The sequence below is a fragment of the Scomber scombrus genome, chromosome 11, assembly GCF_963691925.1.
Source record: "Scomber scombrus chromosome 11, fScoSco1.1, whole genome shotgun sequence".
Lineage (NCBI taxonomy): Eukaryota > Metazoa > Chordata > Actinopteri > Scombriformes > Scombridae > Scomber > Scomber scombrus.
The window spans coordinates 6,224,000-6,243,583 of NC_084980.1; the positions used below are offsets into that span (position 1 = coordinate 6,224,000).

At 40.2% G+C, this 19,584-nt stretch overlaps 1 protein-coding gene across 1 annotated transcript in view; it reads right to left on the reverse strand.

Moving 5' to 3' along the window:
* ctnnd2b (catenin (cadherin-associated protein), delta 2b) overlaps positions 1–19,584 on the reverse strand; it is a 136,184-nt gene that overhangs the window by 68,201 nt on the left and 48,399 nt on the right. The window contains exons 3-4 of the mRNA XM_062428552.1: positions 12,499–12,533; positions 9,793–9,903 (exon numbers count right to left, since the gene is read on the reverse strand). Of these exons, the coding sequence (XP_062284536.1) occupies positions 9,793–9,903; positions 12,499–12,533 (146 nt within the window). The remainder of the gene's footprint in view (positions 1–9,792; positions 9,904–12,498; positions 12,534–19,584) is intronic.

The window sequence follows — 19,584 nt, forward strand, 5'->3', positions numbered from 1 at the left end:
TTCTATGAGAGAAGAGACGAGAGACTTTATGTGAGGTCATGCAGACGGGGGAGTCAAGGTTTGAAACATTGTCAAAATCCACCTTAAGACTTGGTTCCACTCCTGTCAAGTTGCTTTCGCTTTTACATCTGTAACTGTCTGTCTTTGTGTAAAGATTTATTCTCTTCATGGCCTTGAAGGCGTTCTGTAACCCAGTTTACGTCCCACATGTTATACAATGTATTTCTTTTTCATGGGAAAGAGAGTGCATGTGAATACAACAGATATAACTGTAACAGTCCTTGAAATGAAGAAGAGGAGCGAAACAGTGGAGAGGAGAAGGGTAAGAAAAGAGAAGATTGGAAGCTGAAATAGAATATAATAGAATTCCTTGTCCTCTTTTTTTCAAGACACCCATTTGCTTTTTAGCCACTATGTTATTCCAGCCTCTCGCCACTCTTTTCCTCTCATGCTCTGTGACCCTTTAAATCTCACTCTGCTCCTGACCTCCATTTAAGACACACTCGTTCCCTCTCTCTTCCCTTTTTCACTCTCTCTGCCTCCATCGCTTCCTTTGTCGCCGTCCCCTACCTGTCATTCTTTCTGCTCTCCACATCCTCTCTGTATAATTCAGCAGGAGCAGTTCAAAGTGTGGTGTGGTTACAAGAATAGTCCGACCTTTTGGGAAATTCACTTTCTTGCTGAGAGTTAGATGAGAGGGTTGGTGCCACTCTTGTATCTGTCCGTTAAACATGAAGCTAGAAAACACCTACAAAAGCCCTAAAACTCACTTCTTTAATATACGTACAAAAACAGTATGGGTGTGCATCTCTCCAATATAAGATGATCCCCTATATATCTAGATACATGGGGTACGATCCGATTCAGGAACAATACATTTTAAAATGGAACGATCCGGTTCGATTCGATACGATTCGGTAGGATTCGATGGGAGAAGATACAATCTGATTCAGTTCTTTGTTTAAAGTAGACATTCATTTTACACTATAAATGTGGCATTGCTTACCTTCAAATACATATTATAAAAGATCAGGGCAGAAGTACTTTTGTTATTTTTGTTACTTTTGACATGTATCAGTTCAGAATGAAATGGAAAAAAACACAAATTAGAGCCAAAGAAACTACTAAAACTTCAAAACCTGCAAATATCATTTTTATTTTGGAAACTGACAGATGACTATTTTGCTTTGCTCCTTTCTCACGTGCTGTAAAGAGGAGCAGAATGACACCCAGAGGTGATATCTATAGATAGCTTTGTCTCTCTTTATTATTCAAAGATGCTGGAACTTTGTTCTGTGTCAAAAATAACAAAGAAAGCGAATCGTTCAGGCTTCAGATCCGTGCTCATACTGTATATTAGTGCCACAGCTGAAACATCACAGCAACTAGTATCTGAAAAACTTCTGATCAACACACTGAATCACCACCCATCTCTGAACCCTTCTGCCTTTCTTTTTATTTCTCCGTACAACATACAGCAGTAACATCAAGAGCTGCAGACACGGAGCAGAGGGAGCTTTCAGTGGCAACATTAAACTGATTCATAATTTTGTAATCGGGCCATTGGATGGTTCATTCTACATTCAGACCGATCCAGACGTCCATGTACCAATGCACTCGCATCTTAAATCAAAATCGATTTTCCGATTCAAAACGGTTATTTGTAACACCCCTAAAAAACAGAAATTAAAAAAACATCAGCTGGTTGTTTTATGGAGAGTTTTATGCTCTAACAGTCTTGGCAACCATTAGCTGGGTGCATTACGAGCTTATTTCCCAAAATGTTAAACTATTCCTTTAAACCAGCCATTTATCTTCAGAGAGCTATTGTTCTCCTATAGGGTCTCGTCACACCAGTATTTTTAGCAGAGAAACTTCTGATGTGACTAGGCCTGTCACAATAATTATCGACTTATCGTAAAATACAGTGATTATCAACATCATCATGTCTATATATGGACTTATCGTATAAATACATGGACATGACCTTGATCATTTTTTTGGACCTCAATATTGCCACACTTCATATTAGCAGCTAAGAGGCTATTCATGTCACATTGGCTAAGTAAGTAATTTCCTCCATACCTTACTGTGTACGTCCTGAGTGGAGACTGCAGAAGCAAGCGGTGCCACTTATATGTCCCGACCCATAATGACAGTATGTTTTTACAGAAGCATAGCGCCCACTCTCCAATTCCACCCCCCTTGCATTATTATATTATCATTATATCAGTGGTATAAAATTATCTTGAAATGACAATATTATCCTTTATTGTGATTATAGACAAAATATCGTCCAACAACAGTAGTTATTGTGATAAGTGATTAATGGATATGCTTGCGGACTTACACTACTGACCTTTTGCCCTGTTAGCAAACAAGAACGCTAGTAGTCGTAGTTTGTAGCCTCATTTATTTCACACTATGCAAATTAATTTTGCTTTATCACTTTCTGGTGTAGTAGAATGAAAATGAGCTTTGGCCGCAATAATTGTTTTACCCTGTGTAGATTGTCTAAAGGGGTGTCTCTTGCCTAGTTTGACAATTCTTACCATGTGTAGATCCACAGGAACATACACAGCTGTGAACATGGCGGATGATGAAAGCTGGCGTCTGGTGCCTCTTTTCCCATTCAACTATGTACACAGAGTTATGAAAGATGGTATGGCAATGTGTTTTTAAAGGCCAAAATATTGTGTTGTCTGATTCTGCTGACACACATCCAATAAAGTTAGATTAGGCTAGGTGTTTTTCTGGGTCAGTGAGAAATAAAGAAATATCCAACACAAGCCAAACTATACTATAAAGAAGCATCATTCTTTTTTTTTTCTCCCCTCATTTTGTTAATTGCTCATCTTCATCACTGGCTCATTACCCATCATTTACACTGTGGAATATCATCTGTTAACTTTACTATGTCATCTGTTAACTATAGTAAAAAAGGGTGAGAATCAATGACACACTGCTGTGCAACACCTTCCAGCGGAGCTGCTTCATTACCGCAACTCTCATGGTTCCACTTCTACATTCAGGCCGTCATCCAAAATCTACCAAAGATCATTTGGCCGGACTCCAGCTGGCCCGAGCTGACAGCCAGCTACCATTGAACTAGCAGCTGGTCAGCCAATATGACGGTCAGTTAGCAGCCCAAAGTAACTTTTCAGTTAATGAATCAGACTCTCTGTAACATCAAATGGACTCTTTTCTAATCAAATATCTTGAGGATGATGCCTCAGTGCTATTCCGAACTTTTATGCCGGCGGTCAATTTGCGAGAGTGGATGTCATTTATTTTCTCTGGGTACATTATGTCAGCTTGTCGGCAAACTCTGCAAAATGTTCATGTCTCACTCCGTGGTAAGAAAACTGTAATGAATAATCTACGGCTGACGCTGTAACTAATTAACAGTAGGTTTGCAGCAGTGATGACACACACAAACACAAACACATACACACACTCATAACTTCCTTCAGTTAAACGAGGACAAGACAGACATCATACTCTTTGCATCATACCACTGTCACTGCCCAGACCCTCAATCATCTTTCTACCTGCATCAGACCACTTGCCAATAATCTAAGTGTTATATTTGACAGTGATCTTAAACTTCAACAAATAGGTAAATTCCGTTGTCAGGTCCAGCTTCTTCCAACTCAGAACCATCTCCAAAATCAGGCATTTCCTCTCACCCTCCGACCTAGAAAGAGTCATTCATGCACCAATATCATCCAGACTAGACTACTGTAGCTCACTCTACCAAGGCATCTTTCAAGCTACCATTTCAAGTCTACAACTGATCCAGAATGCTGCTGCCTAGTTATTAACAAGGTCCAAGAAACAAAACCACATCCCTCCCATCCTCCCATCCTTAGACTGGCTCCCCGTTCATTACAGGACACCATTCAAAATTCTCTGAGCACTTTCGGTAGCCGACTGGTTACCACGCATGCCACGTAATCGCAACTTCCCTGGTTCGACTCCAGCAAGGGACCTTTGTTCCATGTCATTCCCCCCTCTCTCTCTCTCTCTCTCTCTCTCTCTCCCTATTTCCTCTTGGCCTCGATGCCAGCTACTTCCAAAATAAAAAAGGCAAAAATACCTAAAAAATTGTGTACAAATCCCTCCATGGTCTCGCCCCTACATATTACATTACACCACCAACAGACCCCTCAGATCCTCCCACCTTAGCATGTTGGCAGTGCCCTGTTGATAGAAAGAAAAAGGCTGGGGGCCTTTTCTGTAGCAGCCCCTCGGCTCTGGAACAACCTGCTGGAGGCTGTTAGACAGGCTGAGTCTGTTGATACTTTTAAGATGCATTTGAAGACTCACTTTTGTTCTCTGGCTTTTAACTGTTTAGTTTTATTTGTTATCTGATTTCTTTGGGTTTTAAATGTGTGCTTAAACTTTGTTCTATTTTAATTGTGCTCTTTTTATGCTTGTACATGTGCCTGCCTTTGTGAAGCACTTGAAACTTGAACACACACACACACAAACACACACACACAGCATAATGAGATTAATGCTTCATTGTTTATTTTAAGTACAGTGTCATTCATGTTCTGAGGCATGTGCAGTCTTGTGATTTGCACATGGATCACTTCATTTATAGCACAAACATGCAAACACGCGCATCCTGTAACTCAGCTATCAAACACAATGAACACAGGCGACAGTGAACAGTGACAAAGCTTTTACAGAAACTCTGCATTTGATTGGACGGATCATAAAGTGTGAAAGTGAATTTAACTGAATCATTTGAGGAGGACGTTGGAGCTGCTCGTGCCAGAGCCAAAACCCTCCCTCCCCTCTTATTAAAGTCCTGTTAAATTTTTGATGCACCCCTTGATTAATTCACTTTTGGTGATGATTGCAATGATGTGCCTCATCAACTGCTTTAATTACATACATAAAACTCTTCTTTTTTTTAATTTTAAAAACCCAATATGTTAGTTAAAACATGATGTCCCACCTCTAGCATCTCGGTGCAGTAATGCATACAGTACTCCAACCACTTTTTGCCTTCTTGGCAAGGAACTCACTGCATTGGGAAATATCTTTACTGCATTATATAGGCTCTATAAATTCCTAGCGTTCAAGATTCAAACACTCAAAGGAGTTCTTGAGCTGTCCTTCATCAACCTTTAATCTCTCCTGATCTCCTTTTTTTTGCCGGCGGTCTGAGAATCAAACCAAGAACGGCAGATTAGACGAGAAGAAATTCTGCCTGTTTGTGATTATTAAACAAATCATAGCGTGCCGGCGGTCAATATCCACTGCATGGATACAGATAAAGTGATAGGCTGACGGCGAATGGGAGTCAATCTGAATAAGTGTGTTGAAAAATAAAGCTGCCGACCAAAAGAGAAAAGTCACTTTAAAGTACAGCCCTGTCTCCCGTGGGCTGTGGAGCTGGTGATGCTGCATTATTTAAAAGATGATATTAAGCTAAGTGTCCTGGATGAGTTTACTAGGTCAAGGCCTCAGTGTCCAATATAGGCTCATCTTGGGTGAGTATGCACATACATACCCATATAATGGCAATGGAGGGATGTGGTTTCAGATGGATTCATACATATGCACACTAACCCAGATGATTGTGTGTGAAGCCAGGGGATGTTTTGAACAGTGTTTCTTTTTTTTTGTTTGCCACTTTAGGGGTGTTTCATATGGGTAGTGGAGCCTTTAAGGAAGCGATGGGCCCCTCATAAATACGTTATCACTCAGATGGCAAACACTGAAGGCTCTGCTGAATCCATCTGAGCTGAGTGAGTGAGGTAAAGTGTGTGTGTGTGTGTATGTAGGAGGACGTTGAGGTGTATTAGTGTATTAGGAGGAAAGTAATGGGGTGCTATAAGAAGTTCTCAGCCTGTGAATTTTAATACCTTTCAAAGTTGGGTGAATGTACGCACACACACGTACACACACACACACAAACACACACACACACACGCTTGCCTCAGTCATTCCCTGTGATATCATGCATGGACACATACACACACACTCCTGCTGCCTGTACTTGCATGCATGTAGTTGTGCACTGCTCTGACTCTTTCATTCATCTCTTTTTCTGTCAAGCACACACACAAAAAAGTTGAGTGGCTTTTTCTTCCACATCGTGACCGGCGTTTCTCTATTGACACATTTTAATATTTCATCACTTGTCTATTTTTAGATATCCATCGAAGGCATGCGCACTATGAAACACACACACACACACACACAGATATTCACAGCTGCATGCACAGTCCCAAATAGCCACGTACATCGTAGTCACACATGCACACAGATTAACATGCACACTGGTGAGCATCAATAGCATGAAGCAGCCTGACGCATGTAGACACAGTGTACTTTGCTGCTGTGTCGCACTAATCTGCTCAGCAGCTTCAGTAAAGCAGTGGATTCTGTTGCTTTGTGTGTGTGTGTGTGTGTGTGTATGTGTGTGTGTGTGTGTGTGTGCGTTGCAGGTGTATGAGTACATATCTTGTCATATTGTCATATGTACAGTAAATGTGTAAAATGCTTCTTTAAATCTGAGTATGTGTTTTCCTGACTAACGTCCACACGCTTGTATGCCAGATGGAAAATTTAAACAGACTGCTGTTTAAAAAAAAAAAAAAAAAAAAGTAACAAATGCCGGCTGCTGGCAGATGGTAGCAGATTTACCACTCCGATGTATTAGTAAGTTCCAAAACCGAAAAGCATGCTTCTCTTTTCTAGCCAACGAGCAACGATTTTGCCTGATGAATTGTCACTAGCAGAAATTAATCAGCTAATTAAGCTAACACCATGACCTGATTTAAAAACACTGAAGGGCTGCCCACTGTCACGCATTGACCATCAGACTTACGCAACTGACACTTTTCACACACTTCCATACCACACGTCCATTTTGTAATGATTAAGGTCATGTCCATGTATCATACGATAAGTCCATATATAGACATGATGATGTTGATAATTACGTTAATGTACGATAAGTCGATAACGTAATACAACATCATTTTACATTTTACAGGGTTGCCAACGAATCAAATCAAAACCCTGCTTCACCACAGCTAGCTGAAATCAGTGCAGCTATGAGCTCAGCACACCGGGTTAGCTAAGGCTTTTTCTCAGGTGGAACAGGGTTGGATGGCATGTAAAACATTTTAAATATAAAAACAGCCATTCTTCTAATAATCATTTCCTGTCCTGACCCACCCATTTATATACTTGTTCTTGATGTATTCTTGGTTTTCATAGCACCCTCAATCTAACTCATCTAGTGCAGGTGGCTGATTCTTTTCTTAATCCAAGAGGTTAACTAGTGTAACTAGTGTAGTGTAAATGCAGGAAATCTCTTTTAAATTGCATTTCTAGGGGAGACATCAAACTCCAAACTCTCCCAAACTCTTACTAAAACCAACATATGGAGAAATTCAAAAAGCCTGACAGGCCTGCCATGTCTAGTTACGGTTGCTAGGCTTTAATTGGACAATCGCTGTTTTATGCAGACTCTCTCTCCCTACTGCTTCTTTCACCCAGTCTGTTTCTTGCTCACATCTCCTCTTCCGTCTGTCTCTCGCTTGCATGTTTGTTCTTTTTTTTGTTGTTGGTGGTTTTGTGGACTAGTCGGGTGGTCGGTTACATAACTATTATTTAAACTTCAAATATATCAAACACAATTACATTCCTAGTTCTGCACATGTCTCTGTGCACGTACATGTGTATAAACAGACTATGCTTGGTTTCCTGTTTGCTTTCCTGCATATTTCTCCATGCATCAGTGTGATTAGGGCCTATATACCCATGCATGCTTGGCTATGTGTGCACACTGATGCCTTTATGTGCCTGTGCTGTTTACTTTCATGTACGTGTGTGAGTGTGCTTTCCCCTCTGCACTGTGAACAGCAGGCCAGCTGACACCTCAGTGAGGATGGATTAGCATATCAAACTACTGGCACGACTCTGCATGTCTCCTGACAGCTACCTCACTCCCATGGGGTCGGCTAGAGAAAAGACATGGGTATCATCCCCGTGACCAAATGAAAAAAGATGAGAGAGGAGCAGAGAGGCACGGGGAGTTGCTCAGGATCTCACTGAGAGCTCTTAGGAAACAACTGCTTTACACTCTGGAATTAAAAGATGACTCCATCTGTGTTTTTTCCCCCCTCGGTTGTTCAAATGGAAACGCCCACTCAACCGTTAGCGACAGTGACATGGGTTAGAGCAGTGATGCCCCCCGCCCCAACTCACAAAAACACACACAGGCAGTTCACTGAAGGTATCTTCCTAACATACTTAGTTGCTGTATGTAAAAAAAGTCCAGGTATACTATGAATAAATATAAATGCACCAAGATGAATAACACTCATTTGGCAGGCTAGGGGGTTGATATTGGTCAACGTCATCATGCAGAAACCTACGTCAGGTCATGTAGGGAAAAAGTTTTTTAAAGGGCTTGGGAAGCTGGCATTTTGTCACGAAAACATACGTTCTTTGAACAAAGTTTGAATTTTCGGATTTGAATACACATAGAACAAAGATGTAAAGCTACAGAATTATATAAAAACCTAAAATAAGTAAATGATGGACTGACTCAAAAACAACACCAGCAGGTTCTTAATGTCGAAACCTTAGCTTTTTTAAAGCTGCATATCAATGTTAATCAGTTTTTCTATGTAACGATGGATTAAATGACATAATGTTAGCGATAGCGAACCAGCGAAGAATAATCACCTGACTCTGCAGTCCCCCTCTGCTCTATGAAGCTTTTTTGTGTCTTTTAGCTCATAGTTTATTTTTACTGTTCTAGTTGACATTTACTGCTCTCATTTATTCTGTGAGCCAGGTTTGAGACTGAAACAAAGGAAGATTGGGTGTCAATGCTTCTTTGAGTCGACAGAACTCCAAATTAGTACTTTTGTTACTGTGTAAAGAGGCAACATGCTAACTTGTTAGCATAATGACTTTATATGCTGATGATATGTGGTTTTCAGCTCGCTGCAGTGCCCCCAAATGGTCAGACAACCCAATCACTAGTTGGCGATTACACCCAAAATTAACAACACAAAATTATAATAAGCTAATGTATTGCTGGTTTACAGTACTAATTTAGATTATATTCAGTTATGACAGCTGTTGCATTTATTCTCTACATGCTCAGTGTCTGAAAGCAGGAACCAGGCAATCACCCACTCAAACTAGAGGATAAAGAACCTGAGAATCTGTACGTTTAGAGTAGATTAAAGAATTAAAAAGTATAATCAATACAAAATCCAAATAAAAGATGTAATCATCCTAGACATATTGACAAGTGACCTAGTTTTTAGGGATTACCAATCTTATTCTTAAAATCATTTTATTTTGTCAAATAGCACTATCAAGAGAAAATGGTGATGAAAGGCAAAATCTTTTTTGGCAATTGGGTAGAACATACCAATTAGGACAAGTACTTTAGTTGAATAAAAAGATCTCATAATTAAAGAAGTGCTAAAAAACAGAACCCAGTTATCTCCTTTTTGGCATTTATTAAAGGAAGGACTACGCACATTCCTTTCAATGCTATGTTGCTCACTGTGGTGTTACAGCTAGATCAGGCTGGTTCTGTGAAGTGCGTTTAGCTTAGTGAAATCACACATATTCAACAGGTTAATCAGCCAAAGCCTGGGCACCCACTCTGAAGAATATACATTCTCTCTGCTCTTTGATTGCATCTTAGATATTCTCTTCCAAGCTATCCTCCCTGGTTAAATACGTTTTTCAATCTGCTATAAAAAAAAAAAACCTTCTTAATAAAGTCAGTCTTACTATCTCCTGTGTCCTGTGAGTCCAAGATGCCTGATTCCTGGAGCGATCTGATACAAGAGTCCACCAACTCCAAGCCTGTTGTCAGCTCCTCCTCTATGTCCTTCTGTCCGTCTGCATGGGCACAAACACACAAAACAGGATACAAACAGACATCAGTGGAGAGAAAGACGCAGCTTCTTCTTCTGCTACCTCCATACTAATGTCAGGATTAACTCACTGGGTGGGCCTTGGGCAAAAATGAGCTACGGTCCAACATTAACCTCTCATTACTCCTGCAGTCCATCCATTATGTACTCATTCACCTTCAAGTACTAAAATGTGCAGTGCTCACACAGCAGACTACACATGGCAGCTTAATTATATTTTGCCTGGAGCTCCAGATACCAACCATGACTTTTATGGTAGAAAACTACTTCGCCTCAGGTTTGCGATATGTCAAATTAATTTGCGATAATTGGATGAAAGACACATTTTTCAGGAATATATACCTATATAACCTAAAACTGCGACAAAAAAAAAAAGGTTTAAAAAAAGAGCAAAGCTAACCGTACTCACATAACCATGAAGTCTTTCAAGGACAGAAATGCATTCACTTAACAAGGATATTAACAATACATTTCATTTATTTGGAGGGCAAAAGCTCCAGAAGTGGCACTTGAATAGAGAGCTGCTGGTTTCAAGGTTAGTTATACCTGTTTACACCAACCACAAAATGATGAGAAGCCTTGTGGAATATCTCAACATATTGTATTTGGAAAAAGTATGACGACTAATGTATTTTTAACAGTGTCCTATCAATGTGTTTCTTATATACCTGGAACACTGACATTCTCTTCTGTGTGTTCACATACACAACACAGATTGTGGTGTGTTTAAAATCTGTCCCATGACATAAATATATTGACACACAAATTGATGGCATTTCTGAGTTCTCTATCTTTATTTTAAAAGAATATATGGCAGTACCATTAGTCTGTAAATACAGACAAGCGAGAAAAACCGCCAAAGGTTTAAAATGTTAAAACTGTATTTTTACACAAGCCCCTCTCGAAGACGATGTGGTATGTGGTTAGAGTTAGTGCCTCGAGGCCCTCATCATTTCATTTATATTGTGGTTAAGTGGCACACGTTCCCAAACATATGACACACTGACTGACACAGTGAACCTGGGGCTTTGGAAGCCCCTGGAGGTCTGAAGCCCCAGGCTGTTCCCTGCTTTGCCTGCTTGGTATTCCAGCCATGGCTACAGACTACCACATAAACATGTTTTTTTGGTTTGCTCTTATTAATCCTTCAACATGGAAAAACTCAAACGGTTAAATTGTATCTTGTAGGTTAAAATTGTTATTCAGCTGCTGATTATCAGCTAAAAATGGCCACACTCACGTCACATCACGGAGCAGTATGCAAGAGTAAACCCCAGGTCAAGGGTAACTGATAATCTAGCAACAAATCATGTGGGCTTGAGGTCTATGAGGCGCTGCCCTAAAGTCAGATACCCGGCTGTTTGTCTGTCACAGAAAGGCTGATAACGAGCCCAGTGTCTTCAATTTGGAGAGGCCTGCCAAGGGGGATAAAACCTAACAAATGAGTCTTAGGAGCAACATTAATCTCTTATCAAGAGAGAGAGAGTGAGAGAGAGAGAGAGAGAGAGAGAGAGAGAGAGAGAGAGAGAGAGAGAGAGAGAGAGAAAGAGAGAGAGAGAGAGAGAGAGAGAGAGAGAGAGAAAGAGAGAGAGAGAGAAAGTGTTATAGTAGAGGCCTTAGTGAGTGGATTTAGGTGTCCCAATTTTATTGACTTTAACTGACGCAATTGCAGACTGATGATGCTATTGGTAAAACATTCCAGTGCCGTCAGCAGCATTACAGTGGATTTACTCTCAGCCTCACGCAAGACGAAACTTATCTTTAAACCTGTTTGATCCAGAAGTGATGGGTTTTTAATGGTACATTAATGGTACTTTTTCATCACAGAGTATTAAAATTGAGTCTTTCTTTCAGTGGAGCAGATGGATAAAGACCACAGCAGATATTTTAAAAGCCTTGAAACATTTTGACCGACAAACCTTTTGGCTTCCTTGTATTAGTCAACTCTTTGTCGACAAAGGTCGCCGACCTTGCACTCAGATAATCAATCTATTCTTGACGCAGCGTACCACTCAACATGACTGACAAAGACTGAGAGAGAGACAGAGTGAGACACAAGTGTCATGAATGAATGGTTGATGTTTTTTCTCAACTAAAATGCTGTCAAAGATGTTGTCGAGCCCAGAGGTGTCTTGATTTGACTTTTAAATCTTTTAAAAAGGCCTCACGCTCATTGATTCTCGCTGTCCTTCATGGAAAAAAACTCCCATCTGGCTCCCCAAACTGGTTCAACTAAATGCTGAGAATTATTTGCAAATGCTTTTTTGACCTTTACTCAGCTGTCAGAGGGGGCGATGCACGCTTCAGAAGCCACAGAGAAAGGAGTTTTTATGTTTCGACAAGGCTCTTTATGTGCAGGGAGAGAGTTTGATTGGCTATTTTAACTACAGCAGCCACCGTAGTTGTTGTACAGGATTGAATCAATATATTGTAAATGTGCGATAGGGGAATTTTACAATGCCTACCAATGTAATAAGCAGAGTCAGCAATGTACTGTGCTGGAATGCAAACAATAGAGGACTAGACGAAATGTATGAGAGGGTTTTAGAGAAAATATTACCTTGGTTGTTCCAGCGAAATTTCTCATCTGCTGAGCTGCAAGAGACAAACAACAGAAAGCAAACAGGGTTAGAAATGTGAGCAAGAAACACATTTTGCAGCTTGTTTTGTTGTGTTTGTTGGTGCCTCAGCTTGTCACTCTTTCACTGTAACAGTGCTGCCATTAGCCTCACATGCCTTAAGCCATCTTTTCCCCCATCAATCTCCACCTTACAGTATTGTCTAATAAAACTGGAACAAACTGGTTTGAAGAGTTTTATATCACAGTGTAGCTGAAGGATGAGAAACTGTAGCGTACTGTGGTTTGGGGAAATTCTCTAGAACTTTGGATAACATCAGAGCCAATGAGATACAATACAAGATACATTGTTGTCAGGCTAAAAAAATGAGGCTGTTTTTTTGCTGTTTCTTTTGGGGAAACAAGGATTTCTTCCAACAACCGGCGTTATCCTTATCCTGTCATAGAAAAGATTTCATGGAGCACAAAGGGATTTGAGATTTTTTTTTAAAACGTCTCTAAAAGAGCAACGAGAGGCTGCTTAGAAAGAGAAAACATCAGTGTAAATTGGGCTGGAAAAGCGTCTTAACTCTGGGAATATGACAGCATGCTAAAACAGACCACAAAACATTAAGAAAAAAACTACAGACACACACACACCCACACACAAGCTAATAGAAGATGTAGATGGCCCTTTCAGTTTAAACCAGTTTTTATGAGCAAGGGATCAATCAGTTCAGGTCCTGTAATGAAGCTTGTGATATCTTCAGAGACAGACAGATAAAAGCAGGGATAGCTGCATATTTTAGCCCTGCAGTAGAGGAATCATTATGGGTGTGGATCTATTGTCGCCAGCAGTCAAACAAACCCTCACTACGATTAACCATGTTTACCTTGGCTGGACGGATGACTTTTTCTTCCAGTTTTGCTTAAATTACATACACAGGCTGTGGACAGTTTTGTTCAGAGGTGCAGATATATGTAAAGTTGACATCAAGGTTTGCATCAATATTTTTTGTCAGCTACGTTATCTCGCAACTTTGCATCTAATTACCTGCTTTAGATACAGGCCCACTGTAGATTTTGATATTTCAGGATGGTGAGGATCGTGCTATGTACCATCCTGGGTATTTCAAGGTGTTTCATCATTGTCTGCACCTCGCAGTTGTCTACATGTAAGTATTAAGAAAGGAGGCAACAGGTAGTGAATTTTCAGATGATCAAACAGCACTTTGAAGATGGCTGTTGGTTTAAGTAACTAAGATTTATGTTTAACTTGTAATACCAATTTTCAAGAATACACAAAAAATAAAAGAATGAACTGCAGAAAGTGTTAAATTGCCCTTAGCACTACACTAACGGAATTTTAAGGGGAGTTATGTATAGCTTATTGCCTCTTTTAAAAAAAGGAGAGTATTGGTGTTGCTGTTTGTAAGTGTTTATGAGTTGTAACATCTATATAATTAAGTAATTAATTATATTTTGCCGTTGGTCAGGAACTCTGTCAGAATAATAAATGATACTTTGGATCAGACAGTGGACCAATTCCAGTCTCCAGCAGACTTAATATTTTTTACACACCAGAATCTGTGGAAAGTTTTCTAACATTAGTTCATGTCAGCCATCATAAGTAAGAAAGTAAGGCTATAGAAGCAAAACCTCCAATAGTATTGAATTGAGCAAGGGTTATTTTCAATGCTTATAGATTAGTCTTTTCATTTGTAACTGGAAGATTATATCATTTTCTCATTTCAAAATTACATAATTTCACTTTATGGTTACACATTAAGAAAAAGGTTCACCAGTTAATGCTTATTAGATGTTAGCTGTGAATTATTGTCAGTGAGATTTAATATAACTCTGAAGATTGTGAAACTATGCACTAGAAACAAGACCCTTCTCTATGCCTACCAATGTGCTGTCCATCTTTTATCTTTGTTTAGCTCGACTGGCTGGGGCTATTCGCAGGTAATTCAATACTGCAGATCGTTCCAAACATGCTAACATTAGCATTACCCTGTTACAGGCTGTATAATGACACAAGCTGACCGCAGGCACCGTCCAGAACAGATAATTAGCTGCCAATAAATATGGTACAAGTGCAAGTCAATGCAGCACGACCTTACATGATGACACACTGTCAGGACCCACATACAGGATCATACACTCGTACAGAGTTTGTGGCACTGTGGGTAAAAAGCATCAAGTTGTGTTCAGTACTCCTCTGATGAGCGTGGGGCGCTTGATTTTAGATGTCCTCAAATAAAGTAAGGCGTCCACTTGTGGGGCCCTTTGAATCAAACGGACTCAAGTGGATGGAGTGTCGTATTTGAATGCATCTCATATGAGCGTCCACCTCAACCTTTGGATGACCAAACACTTGTTATTAAGATGGTGCTACTCAGAGGTTGGTTACATGCACTACCTGGGAGCCCAAGAAGTGGACTACTAGAAATAAATGATGTTGAAGCAGTGAGGCTCTTCAATTGAGATAAACATGCTCGAATCCAACGAGTGGCAAAAACAAATCTGGCAGAATGAATGGCATTATTGGCCTAAGTCAACTAAATGATGAAGCATTTTTAAAAGACATGAGAGTGGTATCATTCTTCTCGTTTTGCCATAAATGAGTCTGTTACCTTGGGATTCTGGGGCTATTTTGGCCATTTTTGCTTTAATTTTGTTTGTCTACTTTTGTTTACCAAGCCAATGTTTGGCATCTTTTATCAGCACATCACCTATATAACCTGACAATTATTATTATTCATCTTCCTGACCGGATGTGTGAGATTTGCCATGGTACGTTTTAAAATTGATGGTATAACCTTTGCTTGACTCAGCAAACACAAAAAAGTTTGATCCCTCATTTCGTTGGCTTGTCCTTCATATATTAGGCCATGCCAGTTTTCGCCTTAGTTGCAACCATTCTTTTCATGGACTGCCAATTCTTTCCTTGGGTGGTAATGAGCCTGGCAGGCAGTGTGAATGTCATCAATAAAAGGCTTGAGTATGAATATCTTATCATAGTGTGGTGGAAGAGAGGAAGAGATGAAGAGACCAAGGAATTTGTTTAGTTCCCCAACTTAAATGACAACCCATTTGTACTTCTTGCCCATTTCCTCGTTTTTTGCTGTGTACTTGTTGGTGTTTTTGCAGAGCGTCCTCATTCTATCCGTGGAGAAATACATCTGGAAATGCTCCATCGGTCCAAATAGTGTCTTCAACTTTAAATAAGAAGTTGATGGCTTGGTTTATGTTTAGTGTTTGCTTAATTTTTCCCGACCAGAAAATAAAGAATCTTCCAAAAACTAACTAATGTCTTATCATGTCTCTCTCTGTCTCTCTTCCTGCTTCTCTGATCTGCATGTGCTCTGCTTGGTTGGCCCTCCTCCCGTCTCTGAAATGTCCAGAAATGTTTTCGTCACGTGGCAAAAGACAACGAAGATATAAAATAAATGCAACATCTGCCCCATCCCATCTTGCATCTTTTACGCATGGCTAAATATGATCTTTATATCAAATTGATATCATCCTGTCTTTATTTTTACTTGGTCTATCAACATCAAACAAAAACTAGCATGGAGTTCCAAGGTACTACTTTAGACGGAAGTTGACGGCGATGCTCAGTATGACTATTTTTATACTGCCATTTCCTCAGTAATGAAAAAAACAGCTATGATATAAACGTATCATCATTGGTGTTTTTTGAATATGACCAATGATTACCAGGTAGAAATCTTCTCTATCTCAATATGCTGCATGATTAAAAAAAATTGTAGATATTAAGCATTTAGGTATGAAATCCTCTCTATCTGTAACCTAAAGCCTTCATAGATAAACCTAGCAATGAATGCTTTTCACTCCCCGCGGACACAGAACAGATGCCATTAAATCATCCCATTGATTACCTACACTCTGTGTGTGTGTTTGTGTGTGTGTGTGTGTTTGTGTGTGACGGATTGCGGAGGGGAGCCAAGCGGTACATGTTAATGGGACCCTCTGTCATCACAGCAGATTCCTCATTTATCAGACCAAAGAATACCCACACACATAAATACACACACACACACACACACACACACACACACACACACACACACACACACACACACACACACACACACACACACACACACACACACACACACACACACACACACACACACACACACACACGCATGTTACATAAAGAAGGAGCACACAATTGCAGAAAGAGACTGAACCCTGGTGTCTTGGAGCGTGGAGTGTATTTACATCAAATCAACACCTTAGATAGAGCATGATGATGAGGATTATTATCACTAGTGTGGGTTCAGACAGCCAGTACTGATGACAGAGGCTGAGTCAATGTTTTCTTAAAGGGCAGACTGGCCCTCACATTCTTTTCCTGCACTTACCGGTGTCAAAACGTTGCCTCTCTACTCTCGAAAAAGCCGAAGTAGAGGTGAATGTGTGTTATTTACCAATGCCCTGGATGTGATGTAGGTAAAACTAAATTCAAGCTGAGTGCTCGCATAGAAACCTCACCGCAAACTGTGAGGAAACAGGCCAAGTGGTGTTATCATCAAGTGGTCACATTGGCAGGGGCGAGAGCTGGAATATAAAACAGTCCGGAGACCTTTAGGTTTCTTTTTTTTGAGCTGAGGGAAAATACAAGACTTTGTTCATATTATCGAGAGGATCAAAACACACGAGAGTAGACAGATTGGGATCAGATAATGCTACAGAGAGAAGAGAAGAAAAGAAGATGAAAGAAAAGACCACAGAAGAAGAACAGAATTGGATTAGGACATAACAGAGTAGAGGAGAATAGGCTAAACGAGACCACACTAGAGGAGAACAATCCTTAATCCAACACAACTGAATTGGATTGTGAATCAGAGTCACTGTGATCACACAAAGCTCACATTTCTTGTGTCTGGCCTTCAGCTCTATAGAAGGTCAGTCTTTTGCTTTAAGTCTATTCATTAGTGAATGAATCAATCACGGATACTGACAGAGAATTAATCACCACCAATTTATGATATTCAATTAACATCAGTCTTGTTGATCAAGTAACCAGACTGGGAGTCGACAGTCATTAGTGGCTATTAAAGGCTGTAGGCTACCTGCCTTTATTCCAACAATGACAATGACAATGCTAGCATGCTGGTGTGTAGCAGTTATAATATGTACCTGTAACTTAACACAAGGTACATCGGAGGCTGTTGGGAATGTCGTTAGTTTTGCCTGTATTTGATCGTAAAACCAACATTTTTGGCCTGATGATGGCATTAAGACATTAAAAATACATCATCCAGGAACCATGAATGTCTGTACAAGACTTGTGCTAATTTCGTCTGGGAGATGTAAAGATATTTTACTGGTTAGTGAAAATTTTGAGCTGTTGGTGGCGCTGGAGGAAAAGTCAGTGAATCATTATGATTCAAAGTCATTACGATTCATCCTCATTTGCTGTCTTTTTTGTGTTTTATATGGAATATTTTATTACTAAATGAAAGGACTTTAAAGACATCGCTTGAGGCTCTTGGAAATGGTGATGTGGTTGTTCATTAATTGGGTGGTTTTGGTATTGATTTTCCAACTTAAACAATAATGGCTGACATTCACTATTACCCTCCTTTACCTCTCCTCTGTCTCGCCACCTCCTCTTTGCCCAAACAAGCTATCCCTACTCCTCCGGGCCACCAGGTATATCTAATCACACCTCAGTATCTGAAACAGCTCATTGACCTCTTGGCCCAGGAAACACAGAGAGTTAGTGTTTTTCCCCCATTGGATCTCCACGGTGCATCAATGCAATGTGACAGTATAATTAGTGGGCCGAGAGGAAACTAATTGACATTTTGATCAACTCGCCTGCTGCAGGTCGCGGCACGGCACGGAACTTAATCACCACTAACGACATAATGTCCTGTGCATGTGTGAGCGTGGCTTAGTTTGTGTGTATACGAGGTGGCATGTGGGGTCTTGTGTGCACAGTGTTTCAGAGCTGGAGACCATGACAGCGCTTCAGATATAGAAAAAAGCAACCTGAATGTATTATTTTGTATTCATTCAGCACAAAATCCAAACATGTCAGGTAGCTAATCCTAAATAGTGTTCTCCCAGTTGAAGGACTGTTTGTTTATCACATGTACAAGACAGCGTGGCTCCTTGACAATACTGGATTATCTCAAAATGCCTCCAACAAAGATTGACCTCGACAAATTAGGATCATATCTAGCAACCCCCTTCAACTTTCTAAGGCTAAGGCTTCTAAGAACCTCTCAATTAATGTTTTTTGGCTCCAATCCATTAATGCTGGGTATCTGATAACTTACATTTTCCTAAATGGCACAGCTACCCAGAGCATATTCACTGATTGAGCCCATGGGTGGATCCATCATGTTGACGATGTTTCTATCATGCAACTGGCACGAAATTAGAAGAATACAAATATCCAAGGGTGCTGAAGATGCCAACAAGAATGTGTACCTTAAGAGACTACAGGCTTCGGGAGCTTCTGTCAGTGAGGGCCAACGCTGAAATCGTCAGACTGATTAAAGGAACAGTAAGAGACTTGGTTGTTATTGACCAAATTACTGACCGGTTTCGTGATCGCACATACTTTTTGCGTCATGTGCTGCCTCCTGCTCACTCTACCCAGGCGCCACCCCTCATCTGAACCAAACAGAGTAGTTCATTAGGTAAGAAAGTGTCATGGATATGGACAATCTCCTGATGTCTGAAAGGGCAAATTTCTGACAATGTCTGGACCTGATTCTCCAGACATTTTCGAAGCTTCATATGAGAAACCGTCTTTAGTGTGGACAGAGATATTTACAGAAACAACCTGAAAATGTGGCTGTGTTGTTTTGAACTATACCATGAGTTTAGATTTAGCTGGTTTAGTGTAAATGTATTTTAAGTCTAATGTGCTGAGGGTCAAGGAAATAAGCAGCAGAAAAAGCAACAACAGCAAAAGACACTCTTAAGTATATTTTGCTAACTTTTACTGGCTTTCCTAGTATAAATTGCCCAGAGAGATCAGCAGCAGAAGCTTATAGTTAAAACAGCAGCACTGTTATAGTGAAGGTGTCTAAAATA